At 44.2% G+C, this 23,147-nt stretch overlaps 2 protein-coding genes across 10 annotated transcripts in view; one reads left to right on the forward strand and one right to left on the reverse strand.

The window, feature by feature from the left end:
- The window catches only part of PIGX (phosphatidylinositol glycan anchor biosynthesis class X), a 14,646-nt gene extending 5,747 nt beyond the window's left edge, over positions 1 to 8,899 (reverse strand). The window contains exons 1-6 of one of the 5 annotated variants that reach the window (XM_024211957.1): positions 8,854 to 8,899; positions 7,306 to 7,427; positions 5,819 to 5,882; positions 5,134 to 5,275; positions 2,822 to 3,035; positions 1,331 to 1,431 (exon numbers count right to left, since the gene is read on the reverse strand). In XM_024211957.1, the coding sequence (XP_024067725.1) occupies positions 1,331 to 1,431; positions 2,822 to 3,035; positions 5,134 to 5,275; positions 5,819 to 5,882; positions 7,306 to 7,396 (612 nt within the window). In that variant the 5' untranslated portion in view covers positions 7,397 to 7,427; positions 8,854 to 8,899. Of the gene's footprint in view, positions 1 to 1,330; positions 1,432 to 2,821; positions 3,036 to 5,133; positions 5,276 to 5,818; positions 5,883 to 7,305; positions 8,224 to 8,853 lie in introns of those variants that run through there. The other 4 variants (XM_024211952.2, XM_024211953.3, XM_024211958.3 and 1 more) reach the window with 4 other exon arrangements.
- An 887-nt stretch (positions 8,900 to 9,786) lies between these two features.
- On the forward strand, positions 9,787 to 22,683 carry CEP19 (centrosomal protein 19). Of its 5 annotated transcripts, none has more exons than XM_024211961.2 (4): positions 9,787 to 9,880; positions 19,001 to 19,159; positions 21,119 to 21,319; positions 21,695 to 22,683. In XM_024211961.2, the coding sequence occupies exons 3-4, from the start codon at positions 21,190 to 21,192 to the stop codon at positions 22,054 to 22,056; spliced, it is 492 nt and encodes a 163-aa protein (XP_024067729.1). In that variant the 5' UTR covers positions 9,787 to 9,880; positions 19,001 to 19,159; positions 21,119 to 21,189; the 3' UTR covers positions 22,057 to 22,683. The 5 variants fall into 5 exon arrangements, with proteins under 5 accessions (XP_024067729.1, XP_024067732.1, XP_024067731.1 ...); XM_024211959.2 differs by lacking the exon at positions 9,787 to 9,880 and adding an exon at positions 17,899 to 18,131; XM_024211964.2 differs by lacking the exon at positions 19,001 to 19,159 and having other exon boundaries at positions 9,790 to 9,880.
- The last annotated feature ends 464 nt before the right edge of the window (positions 22,684 to 23,147 follow it).

Genomic DNA, 23,147 nt, shown 5'->3' on the forward strand with positions numbered 1-23,147 from the left:
GGGGGGGAGGGCGGCGAGCCCGGCTGTGGCCCTGCTCTCCCCGGCGGCCGGAGCACCGCGCCGCCCCGCTCCAGGTGCCGCCCCAAGCACCAGCTTGGTTGCCTGGTGCCTGGAGCCGGCCCTGGTTAAAAGATAGGAAACAAAGGGTAGGAATAATAGTCAGTTTTCAGAATGGAGGGAGGTAAACAGTGGTGTCCCCCAGGGGTCTGTACTGGGACCAGTCCTATTCAACATTTTCATAAATGATCTCGAAAAAGGGGTAAAAAAAGTGCAGTGGCAAAATATTGCAAAACTACTCAAGATAGTTGGGTCCAGGGTGGACTGTGAAGAGCTGCAGAGGGATCTCACGGAACTGGGTGACTGGGCAGATGAAATTCAATGTTGATAAATGCAGAGTAATACACATTGGAAAGCATGATCCAAACTATACATATAAAATGATGGGGTCTAAATTAGCTGTTAACACTCAAGAAAGAGATCTTGGAGTCATTGTGGATAGTTCTCTGAAAACATCCACTCAATGTGCAAGGGCAGTCAAGGAAGCTAGCAGAATGTTGGGAATCATTGGGAGGGGGATAGACAGTAGGACAGAAAGTGTCATATTGCCTCTATATAGATCCATGGTATGCCCACATCTTGAATACTGCTTGCAGATATGGTTGCCCCATCTTAAAAATGATATATTGGAAAAGGTTCAGAAAAGGGCAACAAATATGATTAGGGGTATGGAACAGCTTCCATATGAGGAGAGATTAATAAGACTGGGACTTTTCAGCTTGGAAAAGAGATGACTAAGGAGGGATATGATAGTGTCTATAAAATCATGACTGGTGTGAAGAAAGTAAATAAGGAAGTGTTATTTACTCCTTCTCATAATACAAGAACTAGGATTCACCCAATGAAATTAATAGGCAACAGGTTTAAAACAAAGAAAAAGAAGTATTTCTTCACACAACGCAGTCAACCTGTGGAAATCCTTGCCAGAGAACGTTGTGAAGGCCAAGACTATAACAGGATTCAAAAAAGAACTAGATAAATTCATGGAGAATAGGTCCATCAATAGCTATTAGTCAGGATGGGCAGGGATGGGTGACAGGGGATGGATCACTCGATGAGTACCTGTTCTGTTCATTCCCTCTGGGGCACCTGGCATTGGCCACTGTCGGAAGACAGGATACTGGGCTAGTTGGACCTTTGGTCTAACCCAGTATGGCTGTTCTTATGTTCTTACAAGTTTATGAATGAGATTATATGACAGGGCTGTCTGCGATAGCAAGGGACTAGGTTAAATGATCTAAGAGGTCCCTTCCAGTCTGAAATAGGAACTTACATGTTTGTACTCCACATTGTTCCAATGACAGGTATGCCTGTTTCTCACTGAACATGGAGCTTCCACTTCAGAATACTTCCAACATTCAACTGATGGGAAACCTAGAAAAAGCAGAAATATGTTACATCAAGAATCAGACCAGGATGAGGCAATATATGGAATGCAAAATCCTTTCAAAGGGGATATCTGTCTATCATGCAGCTTAGCAGTCTCTACTCACTAAAAGTTAAGGGGTGAAATAACATCAACACTGGCAGAACTTTGCTGGGAAACCTGCACATTCAAACTAGTGCCGCCAGTCCCTTTCATAAATCCTTAAACTCAACAAATTTTTGGATATACAAGAAAGTCTACACCAGTGGTGAAATCCTAGCCCCACTGAATAGCAAATGGGGGTGAAATACAATTCAAATGGCACCAGGATTTCACCATTGGTCTTTGGGCTGTCTCCAATTTCCAGCCCTGCTGCTATGGCTCCTGCCTCCACCATACCCCATAATAAACTATTTTAACATTTCTCCTTATGGACTCCTGTTGTATCTCTGCAATGCTATTTTTTAAATTTAGTCTATTACTAAGAAATGTGGATCCCTACAATTAAAGTTTACTATAGGTGACAGGGAGACAAGGGAAGGCAAAAATCCCATTATCAAAGTATACAGAACCCCCGTATAGTCCCAAAGATGTAAGAGTGAAAATAATCCATCAAATAATGCCTGAGTAAAGACATAAAGGTGAGAAATGTATTCACATATGTGGTTTGGCAGTGAGCTAGGGAGAGTCTGTCTCTTGAAAAGAAACACAATTGTAGTAGGAGTGGGGACTTGATTGTTTATAAGATTTTAAATTATTCATTATTATGAGATATTGGATTTTTTTTAATAAAGAGTCTCAGGCTCCTATCATTCCATCCCTCAGAAAGTCAAGAGTCCCTACAAAGATTTTCCTACTTAAACATTGTGAGGGCTGGAAAGCACCGGAATACTTTTGATTGATACAGTTCAGCTTTCCTTTGTATAGACTAAGCCACGAACTGCATCAATTGCAAGTTAGAATGCTGTGGAAACAGGTGGGCCATGCAAACCTTCATCAGTCCAGATTCTAAGGAGCAGGCCAACTGTCAACACTCCCATCTTAAAGACCCATATTAGGAGATACAATCCCCCTTCCCCTGGGGCGGGGGGGGGTGGGGGGGGGATTACCTAGAGGATAAAATGGGCATAGCTGGGATTTCCAAGAAGTTTATAACAACTAGACCTAAATTAGCCCTTTGTCAGGATAAAGTAGCATTGATCCAAATAGATGTAAAAAAGAATTATTTGCCCTTCTTTTGCAGTCACTATTTTCCCCATTTTTAAATGACTATCCACATACCTCTCTCCACCAGCGATTTTCCCCAAAGTCTGGATTTCACACTCTGTATGGTAATAGTTATTTCTCTAATCCCTCCCTCTTTCATACAACAAAGTAGGAGTTATGTGTATTTCTCACTTTTATGGCAATGAATCAATATTTCTGGACTCTTCAGAAGAGCAAGTGCTTCCCCATCTTCCTCTGTTGGCCGGTGATACCGGCAGTGCACAGGCAACATGGCTTTAAAACAGCAAGCACACTGAGGGTCAGGTTTCATGTAAACAACAATGGCAAGGTCTGTGGCTAAGTATTCAGGAGATTCCACATCAACAGTATCTGGAATCATCAGAGCCTGTGGAAAACACAGACACAGTCAATATAGATGAATGAATGTCATGAAAAACACACCAATATTGTTATATAGGGAATACAGGATTAAAATGACTAAAACAGTCAACCTGTAAAAGTAACCTACTATAATGTCATGAGGGAGACAGCAGTTTAATTCCCAGACTAGAGATCTTTTTCCTCAGGATCATTAAAATAAATGAGCCATGTTCATTCTGTGTCTGTTCTAGTCATATAGTGCCCATCACTGTTATGCTACTGACTTCAGTGGTGTTACGGTAGTTACATGAGGACTACACTTGGGACATACAATGTTTTAAATGTGTATTACAGTACTGCCTAAAGGCTCCAACAGAGTTTGGAATCCCATTGTGTTTGGCACCATATCTACACATAGTAAGAGACAGGTCTTGCAACCTAAATAGACAAGATAGACAAAGGATGGGATAAAGAGATTATCATCTCCACTTTAGAGGAAGAACTGAGGCACAGAGATTAAGGGACTTGTCTGAGGTCACACAGATTGATTGTGGCAGAGTCAGGAACCTGAAACAAGTCTCAGTATAGCACCTTAAACACAACACTATCCTTCCTCACAAAATGACTTTCATTCCCAAGGATACCAAAGTGCTCTAACAACTACTTCTCATGCATTTGCTGAAATTTCTTGTTTCCCAGCAGGTCTTGTATGAAGAACCTGGAGCATTTTGAAGAAATGCTTTAGTAGAGCCCCATAAACTTTTTCTAAACTAAATGGATAAATTTAGCTTCCAGTGCCTCTTTCCTACAGTTCCCCAGGTCACTGGTGTCAGCATAAACCATAATACCACCATCCTCCCCTGCACTCTGTACAAGTCTATATTGCTCATGAGAGCCAATATATTCATACCCAATATTCTGAAAAACATACTACCTATATAACTAGTAAGAGAATCCCATAGAAGTACCCTACATGTCTTCCAACTGTACTATAACCACACCTTCTGGGGGAGTTCCTCAGAGCCTCATGATCGTCTTCCCTAACAACTCCTGGACAGTTAGCTTGCATTAGATTGAAGTGTTTTCCCTTCATTCTAGATTCTATCCATGACTGTCAAGGCCGTATCCCCACTTTGAACTTTAGGGTACAAGTGTGAGGGCCTGCATGAGGACTTCTAAGCTTAACTACCAGCTTAGTTCTGGTCCGCTGCCACCATTCCCTACCCTGGGAAGCTTTTAGAAACCTCTCACCAATTCCCTGGTGAATACAAATCCAAACTCCTTGGATCTTAAAACAAGGAGAAATTGACCCTTCCCCCCTCCTTCCTTTCATCAACTCCTGGTGAATACAGATCCAAACCCCCTTGGATCTTAAAACAAGGAGAAATCAATCAGGTTCTTAAAAAGAAGGCTTTTAATTAAAGAAAAAGGTAAAAATCATCTCTGTAAAATCAGTATGGAAAATAACTTTACAGCGTAATCAAACTTAAAGAGCACAGAGGACCCCCCTCTGTTTTAGGTTCAAAGTACAGCAAACAAAGATAAACACTCTCGTAAAAGGTACATTTACAAGTTGAGAAAACAAAGTAAAACTAAGACGCCTTGCCTGGCTTTTTTACTAACAAGTTTGAAATATGAGAGACTTGTTTAGAAAGATGGGGAGAACCTGGATTGATGTCTGGTCCCTCTCAGTCCCAAGAGCGAACAACCCCTTAAAACAAAGAGCACACACAAAAGCCTCCCCCTCCCCCCCCAAGATTTGAAAGTATCTTGTCCCCTTATTGGTCCTTTGGGTCAGGTGTCAGCCAGGTTACCCGAGCTTCTTAACCCTTTACAGGTAAAAGGATTTTGGAGTCTCTGGCCAGGAGGGATTTTAGTACTGTACACAGGAGAGCTGTTACCCTTCCCTTTATAGTTATGACAATGACTATGCCCCTACATAGTAGAAAGCTCTGTCATGAGAGGGAAGGGTCACATCAGAATGACAGATGAAAGTTCATCTTCACGCTAATGTTTCAAATTATAGACACTGGATATTTACTCACAAATATTCAAATTATTATATGTTTTTTCTTGTTTGAACCACTTCCAAACAAATCAACATGACCACTTGGACATCGTACCTCAGTTAGGTTGTGCTGTTGCAATGATGCCAACTCATAGGGATCCACATATAGTCCTGTTGGTAGGTGTTCTTTAATTGCCACAGTGCAGCTTCCTATGGCTTCATCCCCTGCACCAAGTTCTACCTTTGTTAGCAAGTCTCTTAAAAAGAAAACAAAATGTTAGCACAAATTTCAAATAACTGCACAAAAATTTAAACAGTTCATCTCAAATATTAGATGCGGCTCTCTAATATTTGTAGTATGCTCTGAGAATATAGACAACAACATTTACCTATCTAGAATCTGACCTTTTCCTTTTAGGAAACGCAATATTTTATTGTATTTCCATATCCGTGATAACCAACATGCCTCTTTTTTGTTAATTCCCCACTTATGCACCAGTATTACTGAAAGTACTCAGAAATACATTTTCATGTTGGCATCATGTTCTTGCTGTGATATAACTGATTGGTGGCCACTAAATATTTAAGCACTCATCCTGCCAACACCAACATATATGCTTACCTTTACTCATGAGTAATCCCATTGAATACCGTGCAGTGCATTTGTTCAATTATGCATGAGTTCAAAGGAGCTACTGACGTGCATACAGTTAAGTACATGCATGTTTGCAGAACAGGGGCCCTGAGTGGCACATTAGTAACTGATGCATTGCTCAAGTACATGGCTGTCATCAACTCACCTGTGAAATCCCTCTTTCAGAAGCTGTTGAGTCACAGTGATATCAGGACAAGTGGCCTGTGCACCTGAAAACACCACAAAATAAATTTTTACAGTGTTTATAGCATTGCCTACATTGTTAGGACTAACAATGATGAGCTACTTTAACAAGCTACAGCAAATTCTGAATTTACTACCTGTCTGGAAGAAGCGACTGTAGAATCAGTGATGGTAAAGAAGAGACAGGCCTCAGTTGTGGCCAGTATAAAGGGGATTTTAAGTCACCGGCCACAGCCAGAACCCTGTCATTTTCTTTGGCTCTCCTGCTCTCAGACTTAAAACCCAGACCTACAAACAAATACACACATGCTTAACTTTAAGCACGTAAGTGTTTGCAGGACTGGGTCCTAACTAAACACAGATTTTATTCTTAATGTCACCACCACCAGATGTTTCCAGCCTAGACTAAGCAGTTGTTGCAAGGACAGCTGAATACACTGTAAGCAATCAAAAAATATAAAAACACTTGACCAATTACAATATTTCTGTGTACATAAATCTAGTTAATTCTAATCATCTAATGACATTTGATACCTGGTCCCACACTGAGTCAGTTTTTAACTGAGCAAAATACGTTTGCTCTCTGCACAAGATAATATAACTTTTCTGGACCTCAGAAAAGTTCAATTGATTTAATCTTGTCTTGATTTCTGTAATCATTTGCAGTAGTGAGCACAGAAAAAGATTCAAGGAATCATGCATATATGACACATTGCTTTTGGTTATACTAACATTTCAAAAATTCCTAACAACAATTTATTATGACTGATGTTGTTTCATAAAACCTACAAAACTTTTCAGTGAGAAGGGTGGGAAATATTCAGAACACCAGAAAAAAATGAATATTTACAAAACTGAAAATTATTGCTTCTTTTTCAGATGATTTAGCATTTTGGAGGCTTTATTCCAATGTAAAATTTTAAAACTGCAAATACACAGTGGGTTTGTTTTGTGTCTTCTCCTATGATAGGTGATACCTTCAAAAGCTATAATCTTAGAAATTTTATCTTTTCTTTCAACACTGCCCAATACATAAACAGCATTCTATGATTAAGTAATAAAACCACAAGCATCTATGTATTTCCACATTGTTTATCAAACTATAGATCAAATTCACTGCTAATACAAGCAGGAGTAACTCCAATAACTGTAATGAAGTTGCACCTGCTTACACCAACAATTATTTTGGTCCCACGTGTGTTCATTCTTCCCTGAAATAAAATGTTTGATTAGTACAGTATTACTTGAAACTAATCTCAGCAATTTATGGATATTCTACAATGGAAAGTTTAATAACCTCTTCCACACTTATTTCACATCCCTTCTCATTTCATAGTATGCGAGGAACTCACAAATTATGTCTTAGCAGTTTCAATTATCAGTTGCTTAGAAAGTTTATTTGGCAGCTTGCTAAGTGAAAGCTTAAATATTTTAATTTGTTTAACTTACACAAATTTCCTGCTGTGCAAATAAGCAAGGATACTCTAAAGGTGAGAATACTTTTCCAAAGAAACACTCTCTCCATCCACTGCCACTGCATTTCCAAATCCAACTGCAAAAAATCACAGCTCCTATGAACATGGGGTATTTCATCAAGAGATTTTCAATTCAAATCAGATCTTCAAAAACCCTCTGTCTGTATCATAGTAATTATGCACACCAATGACACTTCCCATGTCACAAAGCCTGTCAAGTGTCCTTGTCCTTACCTATCCATGTGGGCTGGAATCAATGTCTGTGTTAGCATCAAGACCTGTGTGTGGGCACATCTACACTGCAGCTGGGAGGCATGTGGGGCTCAGGTAGACATACGCATGCTAGCTCTGATTGCTACTCTAAAAATAGCAATGTGGTCATGGTGGTGGCTCGGGCTACCCATCTAAGTATGTATTTAGTATTTCGGACTGTACTCGCGTGGCTAGCCAAAGCCATCACCCATTACACCATGCACACTAGTATTTCTAGTGTACTAGCTCAATCAGAACTAGCACATGTGCATCTACCCAACCTGGGAATTACCCAGATGTGTCTCTGTCAAGTTCACTGATACACAGGCTATGATACATGGATAATAGTAGAGACAGAAAACATGTGTACACCACATACACAAAAAATGGTGTGCTCTTAACACGGTTAGCTAACCTGGATTAGTTGATTTGATTAAAATTGCAGCAAAGACACATCAACTCAGCTTTTAACATGGGTTAATAGCTTGAGTTCAACCCCAAGCTCTGCTACAGGCTTTGATTTGAGCTGCTAACCCAAGGTCCGGTGTCTTCAGTGGTACGTTCACCAGAGCTAGCGTAGAACCTACCTTATTTTTGCAGTGTACACATACCCTCAAAGCATGGGGGGAGAGAGAGTGTGCGTGTGTGTGTGTGGTGGGGGGGGGGGGGGGGCCGCATGCCTCAGGGCCACTGTCAGGATCCCAGTACACGTGTGTCTGTTAGGGCCCCCGTATGTGTCTCGGGGTCCCCATCTTTCCCAGGCATGGGTGCCAGAAAGACTGCCAATGCGTGGGGACCAAGTAACCATAAAGGGGCCGGGAACACCCGATTTGGCCCAGCCGCCAGGCCTGTGGAGATAAATTTGGGGACCTGGTACCTCATGTTGGCTGAGGCCCCACTCCCTCCCAATTTACTTTATGTACACAGACATCACAGACGCCTTGGGGGGCTCCTGAGTTTGTCCCTCCGTCCCCCGTCAGCGCTGCGGCCGCCCCTCCGCCATGCCAGCACGGAAGGGGCTCTGCAGTTACGCCCGCAACTCGGGGCAGGCGACTGGGCCCCCCACCGAGCTCAGGCTATGAGAAGTGACGGGGAAGCAGGACCCGCAGACCCACGGCAAGGCGCCGCCACCCTCCGCACGAGTCTGCGCCCCTGTCCCGCACGCAGCCGGACCGCCACACGGACTGCAGGCGCTGGGTCCTGGTCCCCGCCCGGGCGGGCCATAGCTTGGGGGTGGGGGACGGACAACCAGCTCCCACACCACGCTCACCGCCGCGCCCGCCTCGCACTGTCTCCCGCCCAGGGCCAGGCCCCCGCAGAGGCAACCGGCGCGCCTGCCTGATTTCGAAGGAAGAGGCTCTAAGCCCCACCACCGACAACCGAACGCGAGCCGCGGTTTCATTTTCTATGGTTCAGGCAACGTGTTGGGCAGCCCCGCTGGGGGCCCTACAGCGGGAGGGGCGCGGGGCGGTTGTCATGGTAACCGAGAGACCAGGGATGATTATTGGCCGCTGGAAGCCTACCTCGAGGTTAGGATATGTGGGGTGGGGCTCGGGGCCCTGCATACCCCGGGCCCGCCTGTAGCCAAGCCGCTGTTCCAGTCTGTCTGGCTACTCCCCCACCCCCTGGGGCTATAGCTACCTTCCTGATCCCCCCTCCCTCCGGAGCTATAGCTAGCTCCCCTCCCTGACACCCCCCACCTCCCTGGGGCTATAGCTAGCTCCCCTCCCTCTGCCTGACCCCCCACCTCCCTGGGGCTATAACTACCTTGCCTCCCCCTGCCTGCCTGTCCCCAGCCCCCCTGGGGCTATAGCTACCCCCACCCCCTGCCTGCCTCATAGGTGCCAGGGAGGGGTACGGCAGCACCACCTGGTTTGAAGTGGTTTCTATAATTTACAACAGTGATTCCGTGGAGAGTTCCCTCTAAGGTGCACACCTGGGTGACTGCACACCTAATTAGTGGAGCTGTGCAGGCATGGCTACACTAAATAGGTGCCTGGACCCTGGAGAAGACGCACATGTAAGGTGAGGTGGTGGCCTTGGGGGGGGGGGTAGGTGGGAGGAGGCAGTGGGGTGAAAAGAGGGGGTGGGGAGGAATTTGGGACATGCAGGGCTGTGTTGGCCAGAGAAAGAGGTGACTTTCCCCAGCTCCAGGGCTGCAGCTGCCTGGGAGAGACAGCCCTCCTTTCCAGCCTCAGCTCTGTGGTGAGGGAGAGACACCTCCCCCCCTCCTGCCCAACCCCAACTCGGGGGCTCCCACAGCAGGGGAGAGAGGGCACATCTATTGCATTAGAAAGGTAAGACTACTGATATTAAAATATGAGTTGTGTGCTTTTATTTGTAGAACAAAAAAAATTAAGTTTTTTTTAATATAGCACTTTTATCCAAAGTGCTTTACAATAGTTAGCTAACAGTACAAATAACATTTGGAAAGATCATTAAGTGGTCCGCTGAGACCCTCAGCAGTTTAAGTGGTCTGGAAAAAAAAAGTTTGAGAACCACTGATTTACAGGGATTACAGTTTTGTTCAATGGCTTTCAGCGCCCCCACTATAAAAAAATTGTTCCAGCACCTATGGCCTGCCCCCCACCTCACTGGGGTTATAGTTACCCCCACTCCCTGCTTTCCCCCTGCAGCTCTACCTGCCCCCGCGTGCCCTCATCTCACTGGGGTCCATTGTTACCCACACACACACTGGCTGCACCCTAGGATTGCCAACTCTGTCTGAAGCTATTCCAGGAGTTGTTGCTTCCCGCCCCCCCCCCCCCAACATGATGTAATGTCATTTTCTTAAAATATCCTATTAAAATCTCCCAGATTGCTTTCAGTAGTCACCAGGAGTTCAATGCCAATTCTAGGAGACTCCAGGCCAATCCTGGAGGGCTGGCAACCCTGCTGCACCCCCACACAAGCATTTGCTGCACACAGGCTCCCCTCAGGGGAGGATCCAGTCCTGAAAACAATTAAAGATCTCCAATTTTTAACAGTGACCCTGAGGACAGCAACTTCCATCCTCTGGGTGGGAGGTGCTGTCCGACTCCATTGGGACACTCTAAGCTGGGCAATGCCCTGCAGGTTTTATTCAGAGGTTAAAGTAAGAGGGGCTGAGGGAGCAGACCTCTCTCTCTCCTGTTTCTGGCTCCCATACAGCTCCTCCTCCTCGGCTTTTGCAGAGAGTTCCTCTCCTATTTTAGGTTACTTTAACTGCCAAACCAGGAGCTGGCAATGGGGCACTGATGCTGCTTCCCAAACTTGGCTACTGCTCTAGAGTAGAGGTTGGCAAACTACGGCCCACATCTGGCCCGCGGAACCCTCCTGCCTGGCCCCTGAGCTCCTGGCTATTCCCGCTATTTCCCCCTCCCCCGCAGCCTCAGCTCACTGCACCACTGGCGCAATGCTCTGGGCTGTGGGGCTGCAAGCTCCTGGGGCAGCACAGCTGCAGAGCCCAGCCTGACCCAGTGCTCTGTGCTGCGCGGTGGAGTGGCTGGCTCCTGCCGGGTGACGCGGCTGCCTGTCCTGCTGCTCTGGGCGACGCGGCTGTAGTGCCGCCAGCCACTGGTGCTCCAGGCAGCGCGGTAAGGGGGCAGGGAGCAGGGGGGGTTGGATAGAGGGCAGGGGAGTTCGGGGTGGTGGTGGTCAGGGGTCGGGGCGGGGAACAGGGGAGTTGAATGGGGGTAGGGGTCCCGGGGGGGCAGTCAAGAAGGACGGGGGTGATCACTCTGTATACCTGCACCACCACCCTCTTATCTGGCCACTTACACTTGGTGCATACCACTATGGTGCTCTTAAAGGCATAGTCCATTACAAGAGTCTTGATTGCCTATTCACATCCACATCTCTCAGGCTTTTTATTTGCACATGAAAAACTGGTAGAAAGTTAGAATTTCACATTTTTTATTTAAATTCTGTGTAATTCAGCTAACTTCACATTTCTTGTAATAACTATGAAAATAATGCAGGTTTAGCTATAGTTTTATATTGATGCCATCAACTTAAAAATATTTACATCTTGAAATCTTTTTACCTATTTTATAGTTACAATTACAAGTAAACCTAAGATTATTATAATTGAAAGAAAATAGAGAAAAAAGATTTGTCTATTTTTCAGCTTGTTTCCTTTTTAGAATCCAGTTGAGTGATCAGTTTCATTGTTTCCCTATTTAGGCCCTGATTCTGCAGAAGGATGTTCATGGGCATATCTGATTGTAGGATTAGGACTATAGTTAGGGAGCAATCTTGCAAACACTTATATATGTGCTTAACCATAAGCATGTGAGTAGTCTCATTTATTCAGTTGGAAGTAATCATATGGTTAAAATTAAGTACATGCATAAGAGTTTGCAGGATCAGATCCTTAGTCAACATCCCCTGCTGTTGTTGTAGGTCTTCCATAAAGCAACAAGTAAGAAAAAATTTTAAATTGGAAAATGTTTGTAAAACCACAAAATGGCAGGAGGACTCAGAGACAGGTAGTAACTGTGACTACATTTGTTAAATTAGACTTGATTTCAGGTTTACAATGCCCCTTTAAGAGTGGACAGAGCTTCTGTTTTAGCTCCAGTGGCAGAGGACTCTGTTTTTGAAACTATAGTATCTGAGTTTTATCTCTGCTCTTGCCATGAAGATCTGAATGGCCATGGATTTGTTACAATACTTTCATTTGCTTTTTAAAATGTATTTCTCTGCCCTCTTAAAGACAGCCATGCGTTCTGTTGGTGATTTCAGTTCTCCGAAAGCTTGTAATAGTCATTTATACTTTGAAAAAGCATTTCCGTTCACTTATAAGAACAGACTGTGAAATAATGAAAGAAGTTTGTCCAAAGAAATGTGCTGACTTTAACTTTTCTGTCCAGCACAAAATTATTATTAAAAAATATGGTAGGTAATTCCTGTGGCAAATTTTGAAAATATTGCAGTAAATTGGAAATCTTCCTATGTGGTTTTTGTTAGAGAGCTTATTCCTTCACCCTCTCACTTCCCTGGCCCGTCTTGCAAGTACAGAGAGCAGCAATACCCAAAGTCTGAAGGTGCAAACAATTAAATGTTTATTGGGGTGAACTTTCAGCCATAGGCGCCAACTTTCCCCCCTGGCCCTGCCCCGACTCCATCCTTTCCCCGCCCCTGCCCTGCTGTTTTGCGGCGCAAGCGCTGGGAGCTACGGGGGAAAAGCGGTATGCAGCACGCTCAGGGGAGGAGGTGGAGGTGAGCTGGGGCGGGGAGCTGCCGGTAGGTGCTGAGCACCCACCAATTTTTCCCAGCCCCGGAGCACCCACGGAGTCAGCGCCTATGCTTTCAGCAAGCAATGATTTCAATTTCCTTCCTCAGTGTCTCCCTTCCGAGCTCTGATGCCACAGAGCCTTGCCTGTGTCCCTGTGCCCATTCCAATTACCCCCCCCTTAGCAAAACATGATTCCAGTTCCTCCCTCCCCCCCCCCCACTTCCTGACTGACTGCAGACTATATAGTAAAACTTGAGTTCTGCTTAGCTATACCTTAACCAATCATTTTACTGAAATTTAACTAACCAATCCTAACATATTGTAATATGATTATCTAACCAATTATATCCCACCACCTTAATTGGTTTACACTCAACAAAATTAATTATACAGCAGACAGAAACAATCACAGAACCAGACAGATTACACAGATAAACAATAGGGAAGTGGGGACTACAACAACAACAAAGAAATGAGGATTTCACACCCCAGCTATTGATAAGTGAGTTCTTATCGTGAGCATCAGACAGGATGCTATCAAACTAAGTTTTCTTTAAATCTTCTAGGCTTTTCCCTTTCTCTGGAGGTGATAGATTGGATCACCTTTTTAACAACCCAAAATTGCCTTATTTCAATGTAACTGGTGAGGATGTGACCGTACACTTCCCAGCTTATGGTTGCCCCTGCTGTTTAGCCAAAGGCCTTAGCCTAAAAACAAGGCCTTCGACTATCATAGTGAAAAAAGACTGTAAACAGGCAGACTGATTTTGATTCTTGTTTTGTACCTCTATAACTAGCTAAGTGATAAGAATACACCTGAATTCTTAAAGTATAGGCCTTTACAGACAGGCCTAAATATCTATATCCTAACAGTTTTCATAAAGAATAATGATTCACCTTTAAACTCAGCCTTCTTCAGAGTGGAATTTAAATGGTAGAGGTAGTCTGGTGGGTTTTTTTCTTACTATATAGGTATTTTTGAATCCACCTTGATTTTATTATATTTCTTGTGTTGACTTTCTGTGATTTATAGGGATGGCTAGGGAAGGAGGTAAGTCAGGGGACTGGCATCTTTTCACATTTTTAAAAATGAGGGCTGGTCTGCACTACTGCAGTAAATCGATCTAACTCAGTGGTTCTCAAACTGTGGTCCACGAGCTCCATTCAGGTGGTCCGTGGATAGTTCCCTCTAAGGTGTGCGCCTGGGCGGCTGCACACAAGAGAATGAAGGGCCACCCACCTAATTAGTGGAGCTGCGCAGGCATGGCTCCACTAATTAGGTGCCTGGACCCTGGAGGAGATGCACATGTACGGTGAGGTGGTGGCCTGGGGGGGAGGCAGGAGGAGGCAGTGGGGTGAAAATAGGGGGTGTAGGGAATTTGGGACGTGCAGAGTTGTATCGGCCAGAGAAAGAGGTGACTTTCCCCAGCTCCAGGTCTGCGGCTGCCGGGAAGAGATGGCCCTCCTTCCCAGCCCCAGATCGGCGGCTGCCACGGCGGGGGAGAGAGGGCACATCCATCGCATTAGAAAGGCAAGACTACTGATATTAAAATATGAGTTGTGTGCTTTTATTTATAGAACAAAAAAAGTTACTTTTTTTTTTAATATAGCGCTTTTATCCAAAGTGCTTTACATTAGTTAGCTAACAGTACAAACAGCATTTGGAACGATCATTAAGTGGTCTGCCGAGACCCTCGGCATTTTTCAAGTGGTCCGTGAAAAAAAGTTTGAGAACCACTAACCTAACTTACGCAACTTCAGTTACGTGAATAACGTAATTGAAGTTGATGTAGTTAGATCCACTTACCGCGGTGGCTATACTGCACTGTGTCGATGGGAGAGTGTCTCCCGTCGACTTCTCTTACACTTCTCGGGGAAGTGTAGTACACAAATCAATGGGAGAGTGCTCTCCCATCGATTTAGTGTGTCATCACCAGACCCACTAAATTGACACTCACTGCATTGATTGCAGCAGTGCTGATCTACCGGTAAGTGTAGACAAGCCCTCAAAGGGAAGTAGGATCTGCGTCCACTATGTTGTATTCTATGATGGGAGTGGTGATCTGCAGCAAAGGTGTTCTTGATTTTTGAGCCTCCATTGGTATTCCTGTCTACTCAATAGAAATGATAATTGTGAACATAGTTAGATACCCAGGCATGGGAAAGCATTAGGAAGAGTGTATCATCAGCCTGTAAGGCAGTTAGTTTAGGGACAGAGGAATTGCCATATCTGACTGGCGAACCATCTAGTCTGGTAGCCTGCCTTTGACAATAGCCAATAGCAAATGCTTCAGAGGAGAAACAAGAAATGTTGTTTATTTCAGAGCACTTAAACCGAGGACCAGAGAGGCAAAGTGACTTAAAAAGAAATGTAGTGGATAATTATGGAATAACCTGCTTATAAGAGATGTTTCTTCCTAACCTCACTCAGTGACTGTCTTATGCCATGAAGCATGAGAGTTTATATCCCTTCTGACTTGAAAAGAAAATCCCATCCAATGTAAATGTGGATGTTCTTGTTTTTCATATAAATGTCTACTAATTTTTAAGTCCTACTAAGATCTTGGCCTCGGTGAATATCTCGTGGCAATACGCTCCAAAGGTGTAAAACAGTGGTTCTCAAACATTTGTACTGGTGACCCCTTTCACATAGCATGCCTCTGAGTGTGACCCCCCCCCTTATAAATTAAAAACACTTTTTATATATTTAACACCATTATAAATGCTGGAGGCAAAACGGGGTTTGGGGTGGAGGCTGACGGCTCACGACCTCCCACGTAATAACTTTGTGACCCCCTGAGGGGTCCCGACCCCCAGTTTGAGAACCCCTGGTGTAAAAGAAGCATTTCCATTTTTTACTTGTAAATTTCCTACTATTCAATTAAATTGAGAGTATCATTGTTCTTGTATTATGAGAAAAGGTAAATAGGTGGGCCCAATTTATTTTCTCTATCTAGCATCGATTATTTTTATACTTCAGTTGGTGTGCAGGAGGTGCTGGGAGGGAGGGAGAGGAGTTGATCAGTGGGGCCGCTGGCGGGTGGGAGGCACTGGGGGGAGGATGAGAGCTTGGCTGCCGGTGATGAGTTGGCGCCTATGCCAGTCTTTTCAGTCTCTTCTCATATGGAATCTTTTGGTGCCTCTATTTAATTTTTGTCCCCCATCTTTGACTCTTCATCTCCCCTATGAGTTATTAACAATCTGCTATATCGCTATGACTCGCAAAATGTTGGCAGGTTTCTTAAGAGGAGAATCTAATCTATTCTGGAAATTAGGGCTGTCGATTAATCACGATTAATTTTTTAAACTGCGATTAATCTCAGTTTTAATTGAACTGTTAAGCAATAGAATACCAATTGAAATTTCTTAAATATTTTTGGATGTTTTTCTACATTTTCAAATATATTGATTTCAATTACAACACAGAATAGAAAGTGTACAGTGCTCACTTTATATTATTTTTTATTACAAATATTTGCACTCTAAAAATGATAAAATAAATGGTATTTTTCAGTTCACCTCATACAAGTACTGTAGTGCAATCTCTATCGTGAAAGTGCAATTTACAAATGTAAATTTTTTTTGTTACATAACTGGACTCAAAAACAACAGTGTAAAACTTTAGCACCTACAAGTCCACTCAGTCCTACTTCTTGTTCAGTAAATCGCAAAGATAAACAAGCAACAGAGGGTCCTGTGGCACCTTTGAGACTAACAGAAGTATTGGGAGCATAAGCTTTCGTGGGTAAGAACCTCACTGAAGAAGTGAGGTTCTTACCCACGAAAGCTTATGCTCCCAATACTTCTGTTAGTCTCAAAGGTGCCACAGGACCCTCTGTTGCTTTTTACAGATTCAGACTAACACGGCTACCCCTCTGATACTTGAAAGATAAACAAGTTTGTTTAAATTTACGGGACATAATGCTGCCCACTTCTTATTTACAGTGTCACCTGAAAGTGAGAACGTGTTCACATGGCACTTTTGTAGCCAGCATTGCAAGGTATTTATGTGTCAAATATGCTAAACATTCATATGCCCCTTCATGCTTCGGCCACCATTCCAGGGGACATGCTTCCATGCTGATGACCCTCGTTTAAAAAAAAAATGCATTAATTAAATGTGTGACTGAACTCCTTGGGGGAAAATTGTATGTCTCCTGCTCTGTTTTACCCACATGCTGCCATATATTTCATGTTATAGCAGTCTCCGATGACCCAGCACATGTAGTTTGTTTTAAGAACACTTTCACTGCAAATTTCACAAAACGTAAAGAAGGTGCCAATGTGAGATTTCTAAAGATAGCTATAGCACTCGACCCAAGGTTTGAGGATCTGAAGTGCCTTCCAAAATCTGAGAGGGACTTGGTGTGGAGCATGCTTTCAGAAATATTAAAAGAGCAACACTCCGGTGTGGAAACTACAGAACCTGAACCACCAAAAAAGAAAATCAATCTTTTGTTGGTGGCATCTGACTCAGATGATGAAAATGAACATGTCAGTCCGCACTGCTTTGGATCGTTATCAAGCAGAATTCATCATCAGGTATTGGTCCTGCTTTGAGCAGGGGATTTAACTAGATGACCTCCTGAGGTCTCTTCCAACCCTAATATCCTATGATTCTATGATCAGCATGGACGCATGCCCTCTGGAATGGTGGTTTTAGCATGAAAGGACATATGAATCTTTAGGGCATTTGGCACGTAAATATCTTGTGATGCTGGCTACAACAGTGCCATGCAAACGCCTGTTCTCACTTTCAGGTGACATTATAAACAAGAAGCAGGCAGCATTACCTCCGGCAAATGTAAACAAACTTGTTTGTTTGGGCGATTGGCTGAACAAGAAATAGGACTGAGTAGACTTGGAGACTCTAAAGTTTTACATTGTTTTATTTTTGAAAGCAGTTTTTTTTTTTACCATAATTCTACATTTGTAAATTCAAATTTCATGATAGAGATTGCACTACAGTACTTGTATTAGGGTGAATACTATTTCTTGTTTTTACAGTGCAAATATTTGTAATAAAAATAAATATAAACTGAGCACTGTACACTTTGTATTTTGTGTTGTAACTGAAATCAGTATTTGAAAATGTAGAAAATATCAAAATATTTAAATAAGTGGTATTTGATTGTTTAACTGCACGATTAATTGAACGATTCATCACTATTATTTTTTTTTAATTGCATGATTGTACAAGAGTTTGCTGGGGCTCAACCCTCTCCGGGGCGGCGGGGAGCCACACTTGCTCACTACACACTGGTGAGCTGGGGAACTTTGTCCGGCCATGGGTCTCCCTCGGCAGCTCTTGCTGTAGCTGGAAGAACACGGTAAGCCTGGCCCTGCTCAGGGCGGGCAATAAGACTGTGTCCGGAGCTCAGGCCCTCAGTCAGGGCTAAGCAGCAAGCAAGAGTGTTTAGCCCAGGCCCTAGGTCAGGGCGGGGCAACAAACGCTGAGTCAGAAGCTCAGGGCTGAGCACCAATAGTACAAAGTATTGAGCCCAGGCCCTAGGTCAGGGCGGGGCAACAAACACTGAGTCAGGAGCTCAGGCCCTCAGTCAGGGCTGAGCAACAATAGAAGGCCCAAGCCTCAAAAGGCCTGGGAGAGAGGGAGACTGCCACCCATGGGTTGAGTGGCGGGGGGGGACAGGCCCCCCCACTCCACTGCGTCCCAGCCCGGGGCCCTAGCAGCGGCAGAAGACCCGCTGCTGTCAGTGGGGATCCTGGCCGCAACACACTGACATAGGCTCTGGTAGTGCTGCAGCCTGACTGGGGTTGGCTGTCCCCAGGCTACTTCTACACTCCCCCTCAGGGCCTACCTGGGTCCTGGTGTCGGTCTCTGGGGAATCCAGGATCATGGGTTCGTTAGGGCAGGGATTGATCGGCAGGCCCGGCGGCTCCGCCGGATAGGGGGCGCAGGGCAGGCCCATCCAGTCCTGGCGGCCGCCTTAGGCCACGGGGTCTTCTCAGCCACGAGCTAGGCTGGAGACATCTCTCTGGCGGCTTGGGCCTGACTGAGCTGTGAGGGCGAGCTTTTATACTTCCGGGTCTCCGCCTGACCCTCTGAGGGGTGGGCTCAGAGCTCCCTAGCTCTGCCCACTCCGGCCTCCGGATGGGCTCTTCCCCCTCCGGGGCGGTGGGGAGCCACACCACCTCACTACAGCGATTAATTGTGATTTATTTTTTGTTCGCTTGACAGCCCTACTGGAAATACAAAAGAAAAAACCCCTGGGATCTCAATTTCATACATGTTGGAGTTTTCTGTTCAAAACTCTCTCTAAATATGTGGAATAGAGAATACTGGTGTCCTTGAGTCTGGGACAGAGAGGAAGACAAAAGAATTGATTGAACAACTAGGGTAATCGGAGCTATGTTTATCAGTTTTAATTTTTTTTCCACAATAAAATATATATACCTTAAAATCCTCCTTTGGTTGGCTGATTTTACAGATACTACTCATGTTGCTTTAATTTTGCAGGAAGTGTTTCACTGTAATTTCACAGTTTTCTACATTTATTTTCCACAGATGTATTTTCAAATCTGCACAAATAAACCTAGAGCAAAAATTATAATTTAGTCCCTATGCAGATGTAACCCTTCTGCCAGGTGGAGCCAGCAGCAACAAGGGCCAGGTTCAGTATCTAGGGGTTCCTTTTTAACAATATAACACAAAACTGGCTCGAGCCCCCACCCAGTGCCCTGTGATAATTACACACCACCCCCTGGAAGCCTCTAAGAGGCAATACTTCCCCTATTGCAAGCTCAGAGTCTGAGTGTAACAAAACTTAATAAAAGGAGGGAATTAACTCAGCATTAATTTGGGAAAACACTGCAACTGGGGTTCATAAACACAAACCATGAGCAAAAGACCCACCCCCCAGTAAGTTGGGCAGTTTCCTTTTCCCCTCAGGGTCTTAAGTACAGCAACCCAAAAGTCCCCTTAACGTGCCCATCCCTTCTCTGTACCCTGCTCACAGTTGCTGTCCTTGGCCAGTGCAGCCTCAGAGTTCACCTCCCACCCTGTGTGGAAGGTAGGGCGGGGGGCGGGTAAAGAGGCACCTTACATGCTGCACTGCTCAGGCACTTGCTTGTCACTCCAATGGCCGATTGCCACACCTCTGCAGGGCTCTGCCCTTTCTACCAGCTTCTCTGCTGGCTGCTTGTTATGCCTCTCCACCAGCTACCCCACTGGCCACTTGCCAAGATGTCTTTAGGGCCCTGTCACGCTTAACACAGCTCTCAGTGATTTCAGCTGTTATTGGGGGAGCCTCACTGCTGGTGCACACTAGGCAGTCTCTTACAGTAGAGACATTATCCTAAGGTAAGTATCTGTGATTTCAGCTCTGCAGTATGCAACAAGACTCTCAATTAGCTCTTTTATTATACCAGGACAAGAGAAAGGATCAAATAGTGTCTAAACCCCACACCATCAGGTACCACCTCCTCTTAAGTCATTGAGCTTTGGAACCCATGTCCCCTGCCTAGCGAGTGCTGTTCAATTGAGGGTGAGTCCCTCCATTGGGGTATGCCACATACAGTTCTGCTGCCATCGGTTCACAAAACAACGATAACAACCCTGTATTACTCCTGCCCCAATAATAAGGAGACTGGGGATCCAACACCAGCCACAAGTGATCTTTTGGGCAAGCAATCCCATCATGCTGAGCACCTATGCAGGGTGGGTGTGTCCATGCAAACGAGATCAGCATCTGAAGTCTTTTTCCACAGCTCACCACTGGATGTCAGGGGAGAGCTCATTCAGACTCTGCTTACACAGACAAGTTGTCTCCTCCCCTTAATTCAAACCTTGTGCCTTGGTTTTAATCCAACCTGTCATAAATAGCAAGAAATTAAAATAGTTGGTGAAAAAAAGGTTTTTAAATGGTTAAATAACTATGAGCTTTTCCAGATCAGTGGCTGTAATTTGCATTGGAGTATTGTTTATGAAAAAGTCTCTAATGCACTGATGGGTTGTATGATATTTTCCATTTTTTTAGTAAAAAGAAATCTTTGGGCCTCCATTTGGCTATGTGGTACCCTCATCGAGCCCGGGGCACAAAAACTATGACATGTATACATCACCCAAACAACCCAGACTCAGATGTAGAGCTGACAAATCTGGAAATCAACAGTTGGGTATTATTGTAGCCCCCCCCCCCCAGGGCACTGATTGAGCAAAGGATTTAAGCACATATTCAGATTTATACAGAGGGTTAAGTGCTTTTCTGAGTCAGGACTGCTATAACCCTGATCAGAAACCACCCTTAAAATAAAGAGCAGCATCAGTTTAATTTATGTTTTCCTTTTTCTTTTGCAGTGAACATTGAAGCACACACCTAGTAGAGCTCTGTAAGGTTTCATTTTGTTCAGCCAGTAGCATGAGCTGGGATGACTTATGTTGCAAAGAAGTGTGGCATTCGCTTTCAGCCTCCATCCGTTATCCTGATCTATGAAGATGAAAACAAGAATAGAGCACGCCAGCGCATCATGCCTATCCGAAATTTCTCCAAGTTCTCAGGTACAGTATGTTTAATTTTGGCATCCCACAGCCTCCTTCTGCAAAACAGCAAAGGGGCAGGAGGGAGGAGAGATGGCAACTGGGCACCTCTTCAGGGACTGGTAGGTTTCTTCTCACCAGCTCTGCATGGGAGGTTGTGTAGTAGGACTACTCTCTGGAGGTGGAATACCCAGTGTTCCCCAGGCTTGGAGATCAAGCCAGGAAGCTTCCCAATCTGAGCTGTCTAGTTTAAAAATGAGTACTGGCACTCCTAGGGCAACAACTTACCCCAGAGAATCTTTGGATAAAGAGCATTTATTTATTTATTTTATTTATTTAAGAATAAATATGCTTGAGGCAGTAATTCTTGGGGGGGGGGGAGAGCTTTTTTTCCAGATTGCAGCAGGGCTGCAGAACAGCTGAAGAATAACCCTCGGCACCAGGCTTACCTACAAGGGGTCTCACTGCAGCAGCTGCAGAAATTATATAGTTTGCTAAGAGGCCACTTGCAGGGAAAGAGTTTGGCCCAGAGCTTGGAGCAGATTCAGCAGGAAGAGACCATTGACCCAGAGGAGGACCTGAACAAACTAGATGACAAGGAACTGGCGAAAAGGAAGAGTATCATGGATGAGCTGTTTGAAAAGAACAGGAAGAAGAAGGATGACCCAGATTTCACCTACAATGTTGAGGTTGAATTCCCACAAGTTGAGCGGCTGGAATCCTGTGGCTGGGATGCAGAGTCGGACAATGAGTTCTGATAAGGGACAAGGCCTCCTAAATAATCAGTATGGAGACAGAGAGAGAAAACCCATATTCCCATTACACAGAGAGCACAGTTACTGTGTCCATCATATCGCATCAGTCTACAGAGCTTGACTGACACTGTTTACAAGCCATACAACTGATGCATTTTACATTGGTAAATAAGAGATCAGTGCCTGTGGTGTTTTAGCAGTTTGGGGAATAGACAAACAATTTTAAAAGTCTTATGTGAAGCCTGATAAAAAGGGACATGGGGATATTGAAAATTATTTTTAAATGGTTAGATTTGTAGCTGTTAAGTAACTGAAATAATTTTAAATCTCCATCTTTCAGCATTTGTTTGTTTATATTTCATTCATCTTTGGCAAGGAAACTAGACTGGTTATTTTTGTTTCTATTCAATTTTATTTTAGTCCTTAAAATACAGGGTTAAAGTTGCAAATCTTTACATCTAACTCAGGAGAAGAATCATTCAGATTCTTATTGCAAATATGTAGTATTTTGTTATTTGTTAGGCTTTTATAAGTGTTTTAATCTATACTCTGTAGACAAATCAATATTGCAGTGAAAATCTTACCTTTAGATTTCTTGAGTTGTGTTTAAATCCACAATCTCAGTGTTCCATGAATGTATGTTTTTGTATTTAAGAAATAAAATATTTAGAAAACAGATTAACCTTGGAGATATCATTGACATTTGGGGGGGAGGGATAGCTCAGTGATTTGAGCATTGGCCTGCTAAACCCAGGGTTGTGAGTTCAATCCTTGAGGGGGCATTTAGGGATTGGTGGCAAAAATCTGTCTGGGATGGGTCCTGCTTTGAGCAGGGAGTTGGACTAGATGACCTCCTGAGGTCCCTTCCAACCCTGATATTCTATGACAATTCAGTGATTTGTCTCCCTAACCTGTCCAGTGCTGCACTCTAGGTAAATGGTCAGATTTGGGGAAGTTTGCTTTAAAATGGCTGAGCAACAATTTGGGAGAAAGTCACAAGAGTTTATGATACTTTTGGAGTTAAACAAGTTCTTGAGCTGTGCTGCCTTATCAGACTGCTAGTCCAGAATTGTTCTGAGCACTGCTAGATGGCA

The sequence above is a fragment of the Terrapene carolina genome, unplaced genomic scaffold, assembly GCF_002925995.2.
Source record: "Terrapene carolina triunguis isolate 2854851 unplaced genomic scaffold, T_m_triunguis-2.0 Scaffold837, whole genome shotgun sequence".
Lineage (NCBI taxonomy): Eukaryota > Metazoa > Chordata > Testudines > Emydidae > Terrapene > Terrapene triunguis.